The sequence below is a fragment of the Mustelus asterias genome, chromosome 10 (assembly GCF_964213995.1).
Source record: "Mustelus asterias chromosome 10, sMusAst1.hap1.1, whole genome shotgun sequence".
Classification (NCBI taxonomy): domain Eukaryota; kingdom Metazoa; phylum Chordata; class Chondrichthyes; order Carcharhiniformes; family Triakidae; genus Mustelus; species Mustelus asterias.
The window spans coordinates 102,664,568-102,683,855 of record NC_135810.1 but is presented as its reverse complement, the minus strand read 5'-3'; the positions used below and the strand labels follow the sequence as shown (position 1 = coordinate 102,683,855).

The 19,288-nt window shown below is 45.4% G+C and overlaps 1 protein-coding gene across 2 annotated transcripts in view; it reads right to left on the bottom strand.

Moving 5' to 3' along the window:
- Positions 1-4,562: 4,562 nt before the first annotated feature.
- Positions 4,563-19,288, bottom strand: part of anos1 (anosmin 1) — a 211,744-nt gene continuing 197,018 nt past the window's right edge. For both annotated transcript variants that reach the window (XM_078222865.1, XM_078222864.1), the window contains exons 10-14: positions 16,748-16,842; positions 15,374-15,545; positions 8,764-8,984; positions 7,218-7,359; positions 4,563-5,475 (exon numbers count right to left, since the gene is read on the bottom strand). In XM_078222865.1, coding sequence (XP_078078991.1) covers positions 5,426-5,475; positions 7,218-7,359; positions 8,764-8,984; positions 15,374-15,545; positions 16,748-16,842 — 680 coding nt within the window. In that variant the 3' untranslated portion in view covers positions 4,563-5,425. The remainder of the gene's footprint in view (positions 5,476-7,217; positions 7,360-8,763; positions 8,985-15,373; positions 15,546-16,747; positions 16,843-19,288) is intronic.

The window sequence follows — 19,288 nt, the reverse complement described above, 5'->3', positions numbered from 1 at the left end:
ATCCTTTTCAACCCTTACCTGTTTGAATAGACCAGGACTTCATATAATCATTACAATAAATGCTGTAAATCTCACTTTGCTTTAAACCGACTCTTTACAGGACTTGCATATCTCAATAGCGATGCTGTACCCATGTGTTCATTTGACATAGCTAGCCTAGTCACCAATGTACTGCTCAAAGAAGCCATATTCTTTTGCACCACATCACTATATTTTGGCGATCTTATGGGCTGCATGGTGGCACAGTGGTTAGTACTGCCTCACAGTGCCAGGGACCTGAGTTCAATTCTAGCCTTGGGTGACTGTCTGTGTGGAGTTTCCTCCACATTCTCCGGTTTCCTCCTCCAAAGATGCGCAGGTTAGGATTGGTCATGGTAAAATTGCCGCTTTGCGTCCCAAGATGTGTAGGGTTGGGGAATTAGCTGAATTATTATCACATGTACTGGAATACAGTGAAAAGTATTGTTTCTTGCACGATATACAGACAAAATGTACCACTCATGAAGTTACAAAGGAGGAAGTGTCAGGTTTGTTAGAGAATTTAAAGACTGACAAATCCCCAGGGCCTGATGGAATCTATCCAAGGCTGCTCAGGGAGACGAGAGATGAAATCGCTGGGCCTCTGACGCAAATCTTTGTCTCGTCACTGGACGCAGGTGAGGTCCCAGAGGATTGGAGGATAGCTAATGTGGTCCCGTTATTTAAGAAGGGTAGGAAGGATAACCCGGGTAATTATAGGCCGGTGAGCTTGACGTCCATGGTGGGGAAGTTGTTGGAGAAGATTCTTAGAGATAGGATGTATGCGCATTTAGAAAGGAATAAACTCATTCACGATAGTCAGCATGGTTTTGTGAGAGGGAGGTCATGCCTCACTAACCTGGTGGAGTTTTTTGAAGAAGTGACCAAAATGGTTGACGAGGGAAGGGCCGTGGATGTCGTCTATATGGACTTTAGTAAAGCGTTTGACAAAGTCCCTCATGGTAGGCTGGTGAAAAAGGTTGGATCTCATGGGATAAAGGGGGAGGTGGCTAGATGGGTGGAGAACTGGCTTGGTCACAGAAGACAGAGGGTGGTAGTGGAAGGGTCTTTTTCCGGCTGGAGGTCTGTGACTAGTGGTGTTCCGCAGGGCTCTGTATTGGGACCTCTGCTGTTTGTGATTTATATAAATGATCTGGAAGAATGTGTAACTGGGGTGATCAGTAAGTTTGCGGACAACACAAAATTGGCAGGACTTGCAGATAGTGAGGAGCATTGTCAGAAGCTACAGAAGGATATAGATAGGCTGGAAATTTGGGCAAAGAAATGGCAGATGGAGTTCAATCCTGATAAATGCGAAGTGATGCATTTTGGTAGAAATAATGTAGGGAGGAGCTATACGATAAATGGCAGAACCATAAAGGGTGTAGATACGCAGAGGGACCTGGCTGTGCAAGTCCACAGATCCTTGAAAGTGACGTCACAGGTGGAGAAGGTGGTGAAGAAGGCATATGGCATAGAGTATAAAAGTTGGGGTCTGATGTTGCAGATGTATAGAACGTTGGTTCGGCCGCATCTGGAATACTGCGTCCAGTTCTGGTCGCCACACTACCAGAAGGACGTGGAGGCTTTGGAGAGAGTACAGAGGAGGTTTACCAGGATGTTGCCTGGTATGGAGGGGCTTAGTTATGAGGAGAGATTGGGTAAACTGGGGTTGTTCTCCCTGGAAAGACGGAGGATGAGGGGAGACTTAATAGAGGTGTATAAAATTATGAAAGGCATAGATAGGGTGAACGCTGGGAAGCTTTTCCCCAGGTCGGTGGTGACGTTCACGAGGGGTCATAAGTTCAAGGTGAAGAGGGGAGTTTTAACACAGATATCAGATGGACATATTTTACACAGAGGGTGGTGGGGGCCTGGAATGCGCTGCCAGGCAAGGTGGTGGAGGCGGACACACTGGGAACGTTTAAGATTTATCTAGACAGCCATATGAACGGAGTGGGAATGGAGGGATACAAAAGAATGGTCTAGTTTGGACCAGGAGCGGCGCGGGCTTGGAGGGCCGAAGGGCCTGTTCCTGTGCTGTATTGTTCTTTGTTCTTTGTATATAGCGGAAAAAGAAAAGGACAGGGTGCAGGATATAGTGTTTCAGTTGCAGAGAAGGTGAAGAGAAAGATTAGCTTAATATATGATAGGGCCATTCAAAGGTCTGATGACAAGCAGGGAAGAAGCTGTTCTTGAGTCGGTTGGTAGGTGTTTTCAGGCTTTTGTATCTTTTCCCCGATGGAAGAAAGTGGAAGAGAGTATGTTCGGGGTGTGTGGGGTCCTTGATTATGCTGGCTGCTTTTCTGAGGCAACGGGAAGTACAGACAGAGTCAATGGTTGGGAGGCTGGTTTGTTGGATGCACTGGGCTTCGTTCATGACCCTTTGTAGCTTCTTGCGGTCTTGGTCAGAGCAGAAGTCATTCCAATCTGTGATACAGCCAGACGTGATGCTTTCTATGGTGCATCTGTAAAAATTGGTGAGGATTGTAGTGGACATGCAAAATTTCCTTCGCCTCCTGAGAGAGTAGAGGTGTTGGTGGGCTTTCTTAATTGTAGTGTCGGTGTGGAGGGTCCAGGGCAGATTGTTGGTGATCTGAACACCTCGGAACTTGAAGCTCTTGACTATCTCCAATTCATCACCATTGATGTAGACAGGGGCATGTCCTCCACTACGTGTCCTGGAAGTTGATGACAATCTCTTTTGTTTTACTGACATTGAGGGAGAGTTTATTGTCATTGCACCATTTATCCAGATTCTCTATGCCATTCCTGTATTCCGTCTCGTCATTGTTTGAGATGCGACCCACTACAGTGGCGTCATCAGCAAACTTGAAATTAGAGTTGGAGGGGAATTTGGCCACACAGTCATAAGTGTATAAAGAGCATAGTAAGTGGCTGAGGACACAGCCTTGCGAGGCATCAACAATGAGGATAATCTTGGAGGAGATGTTGTTGCCTATCCTTACTGATTACAGTCTATGAAAGTCGAGGATCCAGTTGCAGAGGGACGAGCAGAGCCCGAGGCCACGAAGTTTGGAAATGAGTTTTGATGGAATTATGTTGTTGAAGGCTGAGCTGTAGTCAATAATAATAGTCTGACCAAGGGTTACCTAGACTTGAAACGTTGGCTCTATTCTCTCCTCACAGATGCTGTCAGACCTGCTGAGATTTTCTAGGATTTTCTGTTTTTGTTTCAGATTCCAGCATTCGCAATATTTTGCTTTTTATATTTATGTCAATAAATAGGAGTCTGACATAAGTGTCCTTGTTATCCAGGTGTTCCAGGATTGAGTGTAGGGCCAGGGAGATGGTGTTTACTGTGGACCTGTTGTAGTGGTAGGCGAACTGTAGTGGGTCCAGGCAATCTGGAAGGCTGGAGTTGCTGTGTGCCACGACTAACCTTTCGAAGCACTTCATAATGATGGATGTCAGAGCCACAGGGCGGTAATCATTAAGGCACACTGCCTGGCTTTTCTTTGGTACTGGGATGAAGTAAATAGGGATCTCAGATCAGAGTAAGGAGAGATGTCTTCGAATATGCCCGCCAGCTAGTCTTGCGCAGGATCTGAGAGCTCGTCCGGGTACCCAACCTGGGCCAGTTGCTTCACTTGGGTTAACTTTGGTAAATGTGTGGGGTTATGGGGATAGGGCCAGGGTAAGATACTCTGTCAGAGAGTTGCTGCAGACTTGATGGGCTAAATAGCCCCCCTCTGCACTAGGAATTCTATGATTCTTAAATTGACATGCAGAACGCCATCAAAGTTAATACACATTATTTTAAGACAAAAAGTTGATTGGCTGAAATTGACGTACCCTGATCAATCCAGATCCCCAAATATTCAGGTATCTCAATGTACAATTTTCACAAGAGGGGAACACTATCTTATTTCATTTCCTTATGATGGGAAGCACAGCTATTAACATTTTTCTTTGGCACCTTAGTGCAATTGAATCAATTGATTTTATCATTTTGCTCGATATTATTCTTACCAGTTGCATTCCTTAAATAACATTTCCACAGCATGAACAATACACCTACTGCTGCTGTATTTTAGAGTATTAACCACTTCCCAGAATCTCAGACTGGTCACGGCATGGAAGGGGGCTATTTGGCCCATCATGTCTGTGCTGACTGTGCGAAGGTACAATTTATCTGGTCTGACTCCCTGCGGCCTTTCTCCTCATAGCTCTGCACATTTCACCTTTTCAGATAACTACTGTTTATATTTGTTCTTCTTCATTTCACTCGATTTCAAGCTAATTAATTTAATATAAGGGGCGCGGCATGGGCAAGTTGGGCCGAAGGGCCTGTTTCCATGCTGTAAACCTCTATAACTCTCAGACTCTATGTATCAATATTTCTGAGGGGAATGTGATTCATTTTCCCTAAAAACCGAACAGGCGCCAGAGTGTGGCGACTAGGGGATTTTAACATCACAGTAACTTCATTGCAGTGTTAATGTAAGCGTACTAAAAAAACTTTAAAAGTTATAAACAACTGAATTAATCTGGTAAAAAAAATCTATAGAGTTCCACTCACAGACATTCATCCACGTACATGTTTCGGGGAGTTCTTTAATACTGTGACAATATGTACAAAGTCTAACATGTAAATATTGGGTAATGTAACTTACAACAAACTCTATTTACAATTCCATTTTTACAAAAATGTCTTTACAAGAAGTTCATTATCTCAAAGACAACAGAGACACACTAAATGGACCAAAAAATAAGTGTTATACAAAATAAATATTGATCTAAAAATGAACGCAATGAGGAACATGATTTCTACAGCCAGTTCAGTAAATAGACAAAACAGTACAGGAATTTCCACACTACATTATCATTCCAATATTAAAAAGTAAATAATTTGTACATAATAGACTTTGTTAATTATTCTGTAAACGGTATCATGTTAATATATTCAGCAGAGGTAACATAGACATAGGATTCATGCCTATATAAAACACTGACAGTCTACCATGCAACCATATTTTGCCAACATCTGATAGGATTCATTTACATTTATAATTTAATAACTTTATTACATGCATTAGATTAATTAATTGACATAATTCTCATTCCCAGTTAAAATATTCAGATTCTAGTCACATTTTCCGAGCTGGCAATCACAGATATCCACGGGGAATATGGAAATGTTGCATATATCAGGATCAGCACATCCAACGAAACGGGTTAATAAATAGCACAATTTCAAAGCCACCCTCTGAAGAGACAATACGGTGATGATAACATTGGAGAGAATACAATTTTTATGGCACTGATTCAACAACCTAATCTTAAAGGGGGTGCTGGGGGGAAACATTCTTCGGCCTTCTTTTCTACTGATTCTTGTCGCGTCAACAGTCCTGAAGCATCTTTTGTCACGTAATTCATAATTGTTTCAGTGTTTTACGGAGACTGGTTTTTGCTGGTGATGTTTCAGCCGAGGGCCTAACGTAAAACAGATAAGAATCAGCCACACACAAACACCGTACAGAAATCAGAGAGGTCACATTGAGGTATTCAAGATGATAAAAGGTATGGATAAAGTAGACATGGAGCGGATGCTTCCTCTTGTGGGGCATTCTAGGACAAGAGGTCAGTCTCAGGATAAGTGGTAGCAAATTTAAAACAGAGTTGAGGAGAAACTACTTCTCCCAAAGGGTTGTGAATCTGTGGAATTCGCAGCCCCAAAGTGCGGTGGATGCTGGGACAGTGAGTAAATTTGAGGAGGAGTTAGACAGATTTTTAATTGGTAATGGGTTGAAGGGCTATGGGGAAAATGGGGATGAAGGGCACATCAACCATGATTGAATGGCAGAGCAGACGCGATGGGCCGAATGGCCTAATTCTGCTCCTATATCTTATGAACTTATAAAATAGTGCTAAAGTCACATCACTTTACCAGTGACAAGCAGCAAGATCAATAATTACAGACTAGAGAAACAGAGCTGTCAGGCGACACTGACTAATTTACTATTAAGTATTTCTAAATTCTGACAATTTCATCAACAGTGGCACAGTGGTTAGCACTGCTGCCTCACAGCGCCAGAGATCTGGGTTTGATTCCGGCCTTGGATGACTGTGTGAAGTTTTTGCATGTTCTCCCCGTGTCTGCGTGGGTTTCCTCTGGGTGCTTCGGTTTCCGCACTTGTTCCAAAGATGTGCAGGTTAGGTGGATTGGCCGTGCTAAATTGCCCCTTAGTGTTCCAAGATGTGTAGGTTAGAGGGATTAGCCATGGTGAATGTGAGGGGTTACGGGGATAAGGTGGAAGAGATACACCACAGGAATCATAGCGGGCGGGACACGGACCCTGCAAAGGTCCGTTGACCTCGGGTGGGATTTTCCGACCTTGGGGTGAGCACGGCCATAAATCCTGCCGATGATTCTACTTCATCGACTTCAGGAAGCTTAAAGGAGAACATGCCCCTGCCTACATCAACGGGGACGAAGTAGAAAGGTTCGAGAGCTTTAAATTTTTAGGTGTCCAGATCACCAACAACCTGTCCTGGTCCCCCCCATGCCGACACTATAGTTAAGAAAGCCCACCAACGCCTCTACTTTCTCAGAAGACTATGGAAATTTGGCATGTCAGCTACGACTCTCACCAACTTTTACAGATGCACCATAGAAAGCATTCTTTCTGGTTGTATCACATCTTGGTATGACTCCTGCTCTGCCCAAGACTGCAAGAAACTACAAAAGGTTGTGAATGTAGCCCAATCCATCACGGAAACCAGCCTCCTATCCACTGACTCGGCAAAGCAGCCAGCATAACTGAGAACCCCACGCACCCCAGACCTTCTCTCTTCCACCTTCTTCCTTCGGGAAAAAGATACAAAAGTCTGAGGTCATGTATCAACCAACTCAAGAACAGTTTCTTCCCTGCTGCTGTCAGACTTCTGAATGGACCTACCTCGCATTAAGTTGATCTTTCTCTACACCCTAGCTATGACTGTAACACAACATCCTGCACTCTCTCCTTTCCTTCTCTATGAATGGTATGTTTTGTCTGTATAGCGCGCAAGAAACAATACTTTTCACTGTATACCAATAAATGTGACATTAATAAATCAAATCAGGTTGAATCAAAAGTAATAATTTCCTCTTGCATTCCATGTATTGACAAGATTGAAATCTATGACTTATGATTCTCTACCCCAGTTCAGATAGCAGAGGCACTGAAGCTTACTGTTTAGGAGGGATGAGGATAAACTTGGTGTCTGGAATGTTTTGACAGTTGCTGGGCCCTCTCCAGCTGTAGTCAGTAATTGTACCTCCAACCTATAACATGTCGATGGTCTCAGATTGGGCACAATGAGTGAGTGGTGGTCCTGAATAGGAAAAACAACAGTATTTTAATGGTTGTCATATTCTTCAACTAAATGTAGAATCTAAATCGGCTTTACAGAACATCAGATCAACACAGAATTCCCCACTGTGAATTTACAGAACACCGAATTAACACTTGTGCTAAGTGACATCATCAATGGAGCTCGATATTAGAATCAAGAAAGTAATATATAAGGATGGCACAGTGGCACAGTGGTCAGCACTGCTGCCTCACAGCACCAGGGACCTGGGTTCGATTCCCGGCTTGGGTCACTGTCTGTGTGGAGTTTGCACGTTCTCCCCGTGTCTGCTTGGGTTTCCTCCGGTTTCCTCCCGAAGATGTGTGGGTTAAGCTAATTGACCATGTCAAATTGACCCTAGTGTCATGGGATTAACAAGGTAAATATGTGGGGTTACGGGAATAGGGCCTCAGTGGGATTGCGGTCGGTGCAGACTCGATGGGTCGAATGGCCTCTTTCTGCACTGAGGGGATTCTATGATTTTTCTATGATAATCAAATTCCATCGGGCAAATCCTCACTGATATTGTTCCTCTTTGAATGCTACACTTCCATACCACAGGCTCACGAGTTCAACCCGGAGGTTCACTGCCATGGGTACGCCCAGTTTATGTGACACGATAAAAGGCCCACTCTGGGTGCACAGTGGTTCGCACTGCTGCCTCACAGCTCCAGGGACATGCATTCAATTCCCGGCTCGGGTCACTGTCTGTGTGGAGTTTGCACGTTCTCCCCGTGTCTGCGTGGGTTTCCTCCAGGTGCTCCGGTTTCCTCCCACAGTCCGAACGATGTGCTGGTTAGATGCGTTGGCCATGCTAAATTCTCGCTCAATGTACCCGAACAAGAGCTGGAGTGTGGCGACTAGGGGATTTTCACAGTAACTTCATTGCAGTGTTAATGTCAGCCTACTTGTGGCTAATAATGAAAATAAATAAAGTTTTTTAACTTTAAAGTTTAAAAGTAAATGTTTATTTATTAGTCACAAGGCTTACATTAACACTGCAATGAAGTTACTGTGAGATTCCCCTAGTCGCCGCACTCTGGTGCTTGTTCGGGTCAACCAGCGCATCTTTCAGACTGTGGGAGGAAACGGGAGCACCCGGAGGAAGCCCATGGAGACATGGGGAGACGTACAAACTCCACACAGACAGTGCCCCAAGCCGGGAATTGAACCCAGGTCCCTGGTGCTGTGAGGCAGCAATGCTAACCACTGTGCCACCGTGCTGCCCCATAAATAAATAAACTCCAATCATGCAAAACCTGGCAGCGGGAGGGTTCCTCATGCTCCTGGCCAGGTAAGATGTCAGGCATCAGGAACATTGGAAAGGGAAAGGGTGTTAAAAATTGTACTTGTGGAACTACAATCGAATCATGGTAAGTGGCTTACTGGTGGCAATATTTGCGACTGGGATATAATGCTGTTGGGTAAGCTGTTTTGCCGGCTTTCCGTGGTCACCTCTGCCCATGTAACCTGGAACCCTGTGATGGGTTGATGAAGCTGTGCCTTAAATACCCTCCAGTGGAAGTGTCCTGTGATGTTCCCGGCGTGGATTATAAATGACGCGGAGAGGTTCTCGGGTTTGGCCAGCACTTTGGGGATGGTTGTCACTGTAAAAGAGGAACAAGGTTCGCACAACTGTCATCTCTCTGTACTTAAGCCTTGAATGGGAACACCAGCAATAAAATATCCGATGATTAACAATTTCAGGCAAGTTCTGTTAGATCCTCATTCAACTTATCCCAAAGAACAAAGAGCAAAGAAAATTGCAGCATAGGAACAGGCCCTTCGGCCCTCCAAGCCTGCACCGACCATGCTGCCTGTCTGAACTAAAACCCCAAAGAACAAAGAAAATTACACCACAGGAACAGGCCCTTCGGCCCTCCAAGCCTATTCTGTTACTACCCAGGCACAGAACTGGAGCGGACAATTGTGATCCTGTTTTTCACCTAAAGAACAAAATATAAGGCTGATTGCCATCTCCCCCCGCCTCCCCCCACCCGCTAAAAAGTTAGTGAGGGGGATCCCGTCCATGATACTGACAGCTGGCCTGCAGTAATTTAAATACTTACCCAAGGAGGAGGCTCACCGACAGCAGAACGCTCCGATAAAGCTACAGGGCTTCCTGCATGGCATGGACCTCACCCTGTCGCAGGTAAAATATCAGCGGAAGCAGGATGAGGCCCCTAAGTGGCCATTAATCGGTCCCTTAGGGCCTCATTAGGCCTGAGCGTGGGCAGGCTGGCCAACACCTCTCCTGCAAAATTTCAGACAGGTTGGGTGTGAGTGGGTCAGTGACGGGCAAACCGCCCACTGGTTTTGCAACCCCTCCCCGATTTTGAGCCCGCTGGTGGGCGAGCTCAAGATCCAGCCCACTGTGCTGAAAAAGGGTGTTTCGGTTCAAATATGGGACATCGTATAACAAAGAAAAACAGAACGCCAAACAAACAGTCCAGATTATGTAAGCTTTATAGTTTACCAGAATTTACATCGGAAAAACGACAGAGGCGGCACAGTGGTTAGCACTGCTGCCTCACAGCACCAGGGAGCCGGGTTCAATTCCCGGCTTGGGTCACTGTCTGTGCGTCTGCACGTTCTCCCCGTGTCTGCATGGGTTTCCTACGGGTGCTCCGGTTTCCTCCCACAGTCCAAAGATGTGCAGGTTAGGTGGATTGGCCATGCTAAGTTGCCCCTCAGTGTCAGGGGGACCAGCTGGGGAAAATGTATGGGGATAGGGCTTGGGTGGGATTGTGGTTGGTGCAAGCTCAATGGGCCAAATGGCCTCCTTCTGCAATGGAGGGATTCTATGATTCTATGAATCAAACATATAGGAACCACAAGCCATTTTGTGTGTGCCTTCTGTGACTGAACCTTATCCACAAGTAAAGTTGGCAGCAATCCATGTTGAACAATATGGCCTATTTTTGGAACAAGTTTTCCAGTTGCTGATTGTCTGTTATTCCTGGATCATTTTCATCAGAGAAAAAAGATGAAAATTGGACCAAACTGAACCGATTCTGCAGCTACAAAATCAGCCAGGGCTTCGAAGTTAACCTTCGTGTCAGCAATCAGGTCAGGGGAGCAGCCAGTTCCACAGACTGAAGTTTGTGTCTGAAACAGTAAAACCTAATTATATAAGTGGCAACAAGCAGGAGCCAAGAAAAGATTACAACAATGACAGAGGCTGTATTAAAAGTAATTTACTCTCATACAGCCAGGATTCTCCATCACTCCCCCCCCCTCCCCACCCTCCCCCCCCCCCCCCCCCCCCTGCATTTCTAGCCCCCCTTCCCCACCCGCCCTGGGTATGTTTTAGAATCATAGAATCCCCACAGTGCAGAAGGAGGCCATTCGGCCCATCGAGCCTGCACCGACAACAATCCCATCCAAGCCCTATCCCCGTCACCCCACATATTTACCCGACCAATCCACCTGACATCCCCCTAACACGAAAGTGCAATTTAGCGTGACCAATCAACCTATCCTGCTAGTCCCCCTGACACTAAGGGGGAATTTAGCATGGCCACTTAACCTAACCCGTACATCTTTGGACTGTGGGAGGAAACCGGAGCACCCGGAGGAAACCCACACAGACACAGAGAGAACGTGCAAACTCCACCCAGACAGCCACCCAAGCCGGGAATCGGACCAGGTCCCTGGCGCTGTGAGGCAGCGGGGCTAACCACTGGACGATCGTGGCAGCAATTTTCCATTGGCCGCCAATGGGATCTTCTTCCAGTCCCACAGAAGACAATGACCATTTGAGTTGGTTGTCGGGGATCGCCTTCGGTGGGACTGAAAGATCCTGACTGTGGGAAGGGCTTGGAAATCCTGGTCCATTCCTGGCTTCATGAAGACATGTATTAGGGGTTATTTACTGGAAGCAATGGGTGTCTCACCTGCTGGCTGGACAGCTGGTGTGAGCCCCCCGCCTTGCCTCTTTTAGGGAAGGTGAGCGCCACTCAGGCACTTAAATGGATAGCTGCACGTTCTCCATGATTACAGGCCTGGGATGGAAGTCCCGTCTACCGAGAGCTGCCAGCCAATCAGGAATCAACAGCTCTAATCAGGAGACAGTTTTAACAATGTTAACCAAGGGAGCCATTAGTGAAAGGGGTTCACTCTCTGATGCCCAAAACTGCAGAACTGCCAAATTAAGAATCATGGAACTTGGCTTCTCTCCTTATGGAAATGTTAATGAGCTTAATTAGAATTGGAGCTTGAGGAAAATTAAATGGGGCGAGGGGTGCGTGGAGATAAGGATCTTTGAACAGCACACTCTTGCCATGGGTATTCTGAGGGATTAAGTGTAGCTTCATATGATCTGTCAGAGGATTAATAAGCTACTCATGTGGTTTACAAACCAACTGTCAATCTATATTGGTTTGTGCTTGAAAAAAAGCCCAGCAACTCATGATTCTTATACCAAATGTCTTGACCTTTGAGAATGTGTCACTTGATTTATGAGTCAGTCAGGTTGGCGTTAGTGAGTGATATATACTGTAAATAGCTGAGGCCCAAGCACAGGTCTTGGTGGGTACACCGCCAGAATATGACACATTTATTATTACTCCCTTTCTTTCTATGTTAACCCAATCCACGTCTAATATAACCCCCAACTCCGTGAGCCCTACTTTTCTGTAATCATCTTGGCAAAGGGGAGTTGCTCTTTTCCCATTTACAATTTTCTCTCCTTCAGATATTTATCCAATTCTCTTTTAGAGAGTGCTGTTGAATCTGTAACCACCACCCCAACAAGCAGTTCATTCTAACTTGTTGAATAAAAAGTCTTCTCCTCATGTTCCCTCTGGTTCTTTTGCCAATTACTTTAAATCTGTGCGCTCTCTTTATCGACTCTTTATCCATTGGCAACAGTTTACCATCATATACTTGATCTAAATCCTTAATAACCTCAGGGCCTTCTTTTTATTTTATTCATTCACGGGATGCAGGCATCACTGGCATTTGTTGCCCATCTCTAATTGCCCCTCGGAGCAGATACCAGTAACCACGTTGCTGTGGGCCTTCTGGAGTCAAAGATTGACCATTTTTGGGACACCCATTACCGAGAGCAGATTTCCTTCTCGAAAGGACATCAGTGAACCAGATAGGCTTTTATGACAATCGATAATACCTTTGGGGATAACATTATTGGGGCAAGTTTTCAATTCCAGATTTTTCTTTCAATGACTTTAAATTCCACCAGCTGCCATGGTGGGATTTGACCCCATGTCTCTGGAGCATCAGCCTGGACCTCTGAATTACTAGTCCAGTGACATTACCACTACATTACCCATGCTCTTCGAAGTTGAAAGAGGAGATCAGCCATGATCCCACTCAAAGCTCAAAGGGCCTTAGTTTGTATGCTCCTACATTCTGGAATGATTGGTCCTTTGTTGTTTATATTTGCTGCTGGAAGTTATTACCCAAGACGGGACTTGCTAGGCCCTCCCATTGGTGGGATCTTTCAGTTCTGCCAAAGCCAATGGGGATTTAAATGGATCGCTGCATTCGCCATGGGAAAACTCACTATGGCATGGTGGGAAAGTCCTGGCAACAGTCTCGGCACTCCTCTGATGACATTGCCTAAGATCACAGAACTGTGCCCCACTACTCCAACATTCTTAGAATCATAGAATTTCTACAGTGCAGAAAGAGGCCATTGGGCCATTGAGCCTGCACCAACAACAATCTCATCCAGCCCCTATCCCTGTAACCCCACATATTTACCCTGCTAATCCCCCTGACACTAAAGGGCAATTTAGCATGGCCAATCAACCTAACCCACACATCTCTGGACTGTGGGAGGAAACCTTCTTGATGAAGTTCAAACTTAAACTCTTAACTAGCTGCACTCGAACAAACAGCTTCCAGGTAGAATGAGCTACGGCTTCCCGTGGAGCCACATCATTTAGGGGGCTAAATTGGATGGTGTCCCAAAATGAGTTCTGCCTGTTGATTGCAATGCAGGCAAAACGCCAACTTTGTGTTGTCTGCTGATTTGAATTCTTGTGTCCAGTCAGTGCTAACATCACTATTCCTCGGCTGGATGCATCAGCAGGTTGCCAACATTGTGAGCGGACCACCACTTAAAGCGAGTCTGCCCCGCTGAAATCTGGCCTGCATCTCTTAAAGGGAGAAGTGCATTGCAGCTGAAGCTGGTGCTGGTGGGGTCACGGTTGAAGAGAATCTGATCAGAGAAAGAATGAGGAATGGCACAGCAGGGGAGAGCAGGGGATTCAAAAGGTTTCCAGACTGCTAGGTAAGGGGAGGCCATGGCACAGTGGTATTGTCATTGGACTGGTATTTCAGAGACTCAGCGTCTCTGGGGATCTGGGTTCGAATCCCACCATGACAGATGGTGAAATTTGAATTCAATAAAAAATATGGAATTAAAAGTCCAACGATGAACATTGTCAATTGTCGTAAAAACCCACCTGGTTCACTAATGTCCATTAGAGAAGGAAATCTGCCTTCCTTACCTGGTCTGGCCTACATGTGACCCCAGATCCAAAGCAATGTTGACTCTTAAAATGCCCTCTGAAATGACAAGCCACTCCATTAGAGGGAAATTAGGGATGGGTAATAACTTATGGCCCAGCCAGAGATGCCCACATCCCATGAATAAACAAAACAGCTGACATTGGCATTGATGCCACAAGTTGAGTATCAATGTCAGGTCTAACATGGCATTCATATTACACGTGGTTTGATTAAGAGGTGGATGATATTTCTAGTCTCTCCTTAACATCTGCTTGAGAGGATATTACAGAAAGAACTGCATTATTATAAAGCCTTTCACATCCCTTAAGATATTTCAAAGTGCTGCAAAGCCAATGAAGTGATTTGAAGTGCAGTCACTGTTGCTGTACCCAAGTTGTGTATACCAAGGTCCCACAATGCGGTAAATTATCAGTTAATATCTTTTTGTGGTGACACAAGTTAAGTGATAAATATTGTCCAGATGAGACTACATTATCTGAAAGGTAGTGCCTCCAACAGCGCAGTGCGGCACTAATCTGTCGGCTCAAGTCTCTGAGAAGCAGGGCTTAAACCCATGATCAAGTGACTCTGTCTACCCATGAAAACCTTGTCAAATATAATGGAATTGTGTCATTTTTCCTTGAGTCAGATCTCTCATGTACTTTTCATCATTTTGACACCATTACATACACCGACTAGATTTTTCTTGGTGTCTACCATTTTCCTGCCTTCAATTATAAATTGCAGAAGCAATGTCATATCGAAAACAATGGAAAAGAAAATCGGGCAGTTTGAGAATTGGTGCCAATTTGCTCGGTTCCAAATGTATTTCACCCTCAAGGCTTCTTGTCAAACCATTGGTTTAAAGCACAAGAAAGGATCAAAACTTGTCACCAAACCTAGGATGATGGGAAGCTTGAGAGTTCAGGCATCTGGGATTCACTTACCTGAGCTAGGATTGGCCCCATTATCCTAGAATCCTATCAATCTAATCCACATTCACTTGCCCCAGTTGAGAGAAACTGAGAAGAAGTGACAAGAATTGAAATCTACGACAATTTTGATGGACAGTCAAGTTTCACACCACGTCCACTACAGAGCTGATCGATATTTGTGCCTGGCGTACTGTGTTTTTGAAACACAGATGTAAATAAAATAGAAAGTTCAGTGGAAGCAATAATTCAGTTTTGGATGTTAGAATGTAACCGGTGACAACTTTGTATCAGATGTAATGTGACCAATGATAACAAGCTGTAAGGGTCAGCTGACCCAGTAAACCATGGAACCAATTACAGAATGGTGTGATGGTCAGCTGACCAGCTGACTCACTATAAATAAGAACCTGTTGGGAATTGTGGAGAACTTGGATTGGCCCAGGGTGAGGCCACAAGTTTGGAGTAATGAAGTTTCTTTATTAAACCCTTTCTTTGATTTATAAGTTGGAGTATGTTTTGTTATATTTTTATTGTCTGCATTTGAAGACTTCCTTCTGAAGAAACATTGGAGTTGTACTTACCCCCGTCGCCAGGGCAGCTGTTGTGCTTGTGACCTTTGCCTCGAGGGGATGAGCACAGTGGAGTTGTGAAGATCACAGCCTCTGCTTTTCCATGACCCTTGGCCATTATTGCTTGGACTGTAACTTTATATTTGCAAGAGAACAATAGTCCTGGGAGAATTATGTAATTTTCCTGTGCAGAAGATAAAATAACATTCTGCTTACTAGATTGGTCTTGGAGTTACGGCTCTGGGATGGATTGTAATTATATCGTGAAGCAAATGAATATTCCAATGATCCATTTTGAATAATTAGATAAATCAGTAAAGAAATAGGAATCTGGTTTTACTCTTTTACATTTGTAAAACTGCAAACAAATATCACATAGCTTTAGGAGACCTGTTTACTGGGGGCGATCTTGAGTCCACATTCGCTACTGTGCGAGTGCAGCAGGGACTCGAGATCTGGGAGTGTCAGGTCTTGCCGGTGAGATCGCGACCTCAATCTTCCCCGCGCCTCACCAGTGGCATCATCAGGGGAAAGATGGGCATGAACCTGCATTACATCACTTTGAATTGATTCTAATATCATTAACTTGCCCCCTCGTTGTATATTGATCCCTTGCCGTATATTGACACTGCGCTGACGTGATGTCACACCAGCATAGATTACAATAGGTTCACCAAGACATCAACCTGTCATGGGGGACTCCCCAGGGATGTAAAAGTGAGTGTAGCCCCCAGGGGAGAGCGCAAATGTCAGTAGAGCCAACACAAGTGATCCAGGCCGGGTTGAGTAAAAAAATCCACTGGGTTTCGCGTTCCTGATTACTGTCCAATGATTCATGCAGGAAGGATATTTGTATGGTTATCAGATGGTGACAAGCAGCATGGTGGCACAGTGGTTAGCGCTGCTGCCTCACAGCACCAGGGACCCAGGTTCGAGTCCGGCCTCGGGTGACTGTCTGTGGGGAGTCTGCAGAGAGAAAATCAGGGGATAAGGCACAGTGCAGCACTGCTGCCTCACAGCGCCAGCAACCCAGGTTCAATTCCCGGCTTGGGTCACTGTCTGTGCGGAGTCTGCATGTTCTCCCCGTGTCTGTGTGGGTTTCCTCCGGGTGCTCCGGTTTCCTCCCACAGTCCAAAGATGTGCAGTTTAGGAAGGATTGGCCATGCTAAATTACCCCTTAGTGTCAGGGGGACTAGCTAGGGTAAATGCACGGGGTTATGGGGTTAGGGCTTGGGTGAGATTGTGGTCGGTACAGACTCGTTGGGCCGAATGGCCTCCTGCTGCACTGTTTGTAAAGAAAATGATTGTAAAGAAAATCCAACACTTGTGTTTGAAATGACTACAATAGAAGTTCGATGAACATGAGGAAGAGAGGTTGGAACTTACATGGGAGATGGCTTTTCTCGAAATCTTGGTCTCATTGTGCGTGCAGGACTCTGGCATCCACTGGACAAGGTATCGCTCCGCAATGTCCCCTGGATCTAGGAACAAGACAACTTGCATGTTATCATCCAGCAGATGCTCTTTGCTGAATTCACATGGGCGGATATGAAGCTGTTTCCAGTCATGTGTAGATCTGATATGACAGATAGGTTCAATGAAACATTTGGTCTGAAGAACTCGGGTGCCAAATATTCTTATTTTTTTCTGAACAAGAAAATGTTGACAAGGATTGTAAACAGATCCATCATTCTCCTTCAAGTTGGGTTCCTATTAAATCTTTTATAGGACTTGGCGCTATCCTTGAGGCCTCTATGGGAAATTATAACTTCTAAACTTCATATTTTGCATAATTCAATAAGAATCCTCAACAGATTTTAACAAGTGGAAATGAGCAATTAAAGTTAGCAATTGATATTTAGCTTAGGATCCTACTCCAAGGCTTGATCAGTTCAAGGTTAACACTTGCACTGGAAGTATGAATTCAATCTTTTATATTTGGATAAATAAGCTGTATTTGCCTCTGAATCCTCCGACCTCAGCACTGATTGAGGTTCATTGGCAGCATTAAGAGAGAGAGAGGCAAGCTCAGCATTCACAGAGGTCAAACTGGTCTCTCTCTGCCCAGGTTACAATGCTTGTGTATATCAGAACAATGTCTGCGTTACGCTTATTTTAATTTGAACTCTCTCCCAACCACCTTTCTTTTTGTTCAGTGCAAAACATAGGGATACCTTGGCCCCCTAATGCAGAAATTCTGGCCAGAGCTTTACCGGCACCGGAAACGGGGTGGATGAGGCTCGCAGAACGGAATTCTCTGTTGGCCTCGGGCGGGATTTTACAAGCCTCGCCCGAGCGGGGTCACAAAATACTGGCCTCTGACTCCATGTATGAAAATAACACACCAGAGGATTAATTTTTCTGATTGTACGCTGGTGTACAATATCATATAGCACCAACGTCAGGAGTGGGGGATACCCATTGCTGTAACACAGCCTACTCGATTTCCCATTCAGTAAAATTAATGACCAGAAAATTGGATAGCTAACAGATATCTGACCTCCATACAGTGATTTTCTGATATAGGCTCCCGGCAGAGGTGCCGCACTCTTTACTCTTTCACTGAGAAAACCTGCACTGAAGGTTGCAAGGACTGCCCACCATGCATTCCTGTCCCTTTTTTAAAAGTGTAAAGTACAGATGGCACGGTGGCACAGTGGTTAGCACTGCAGCCTCACAGCGCCAGGAGCCTGGGTTTGATTCCCGGCTTGAGTCACTCTCTGTGTGGAGGTTGCACGTTCTCCCCATTTCCACATGGGTTTCCTCCAGGTGCTCCGGTTTCCTCCCACAGTCCAGTCCAAAGCTGTGCGGGTTAGGTGGATTGGCCATGCTAAATTGCCCCTTAGCGTCAGGGGAATAGCTAGGGTAAATCCATGGGGTTATGGGGATAGGGCCCAAGTGGGATTGTGGTCGGTGCAGACTCGATGGGCCGAATGACCTCCTTCTGCACTGTAGGGATTCTATGATTCTGCAATCATTATTCATCTGCAACTTTGGCATTAACATCATATTCCCGAAGCACTAAACAGCAGCATTATCAAACAACGTTCAACACTGAGCTGAACAATGTGATACTAAAACAGGTGATCAAAAGCCTGGTTAAGGGGAGCACCCTAAAGAAGGAGAATTTTACAGAGAGACATCCAGAGTTCGAATTGAGGAGGATGGGGTCACAACTCTTTCGAGTTGAGCCAACATGACTTTGGAGGACCATCTCTGTTCTGCTCCCGGGAACCCGTGTTATTGTGTATGGCCTCTATGTTGAGACTGAGAGTTTGTGGGGTCTGGCTTGGCCACATGTATGCCGACATTCCCCATTCTCAGTCCGCTTACTTCCTTGCAAGAGAGCCACATCTTGATTTTGATTCCTTGCTCTTAACACCTCTGCATCCTATCCCTGCACCCCCTCCCCTCATACTGACCACTCAGTCAGCCATTACATGTACCCATCCGAATAGCTCAAGATGCTGCTTAGTTCCTAAATCAATCAAGAAATCCCTGGGCAATATATGCATCTTGCTTCCATTCATTGCCCATGGGTGGCATAGTGACACAGTGGTTAGCACTGCTGCCTCAAGCACCAGGGACCCGGGTTCAATTCCAGCCTCGGGTCACGGTCTGTGAGGAGTCTGCATGTTTTCCCCGTGTCTATGTGGGTTTCCTCGGGTGCTCCGGTTTCCTCCCACAGTCCGAAAGATGTGCGGGTTAGGTCGAATGGCCATGCTAAATTAACCCTAGCGTCAGGGGAATTATCAGGGTAAATATGAGGGGTTACAGGAATAGGGCCTTGGTGGGATTGTTTTTGGTGCAGACTCAATGGGCCAAATGGCCTCCTTCTGCACTGTAGGGATTCTATGATTCCCACCCCACAGGCCCGAGAATTCCTTGCAGAAAGAAGCTGACATACTTTATGTTGGAATTCACAAT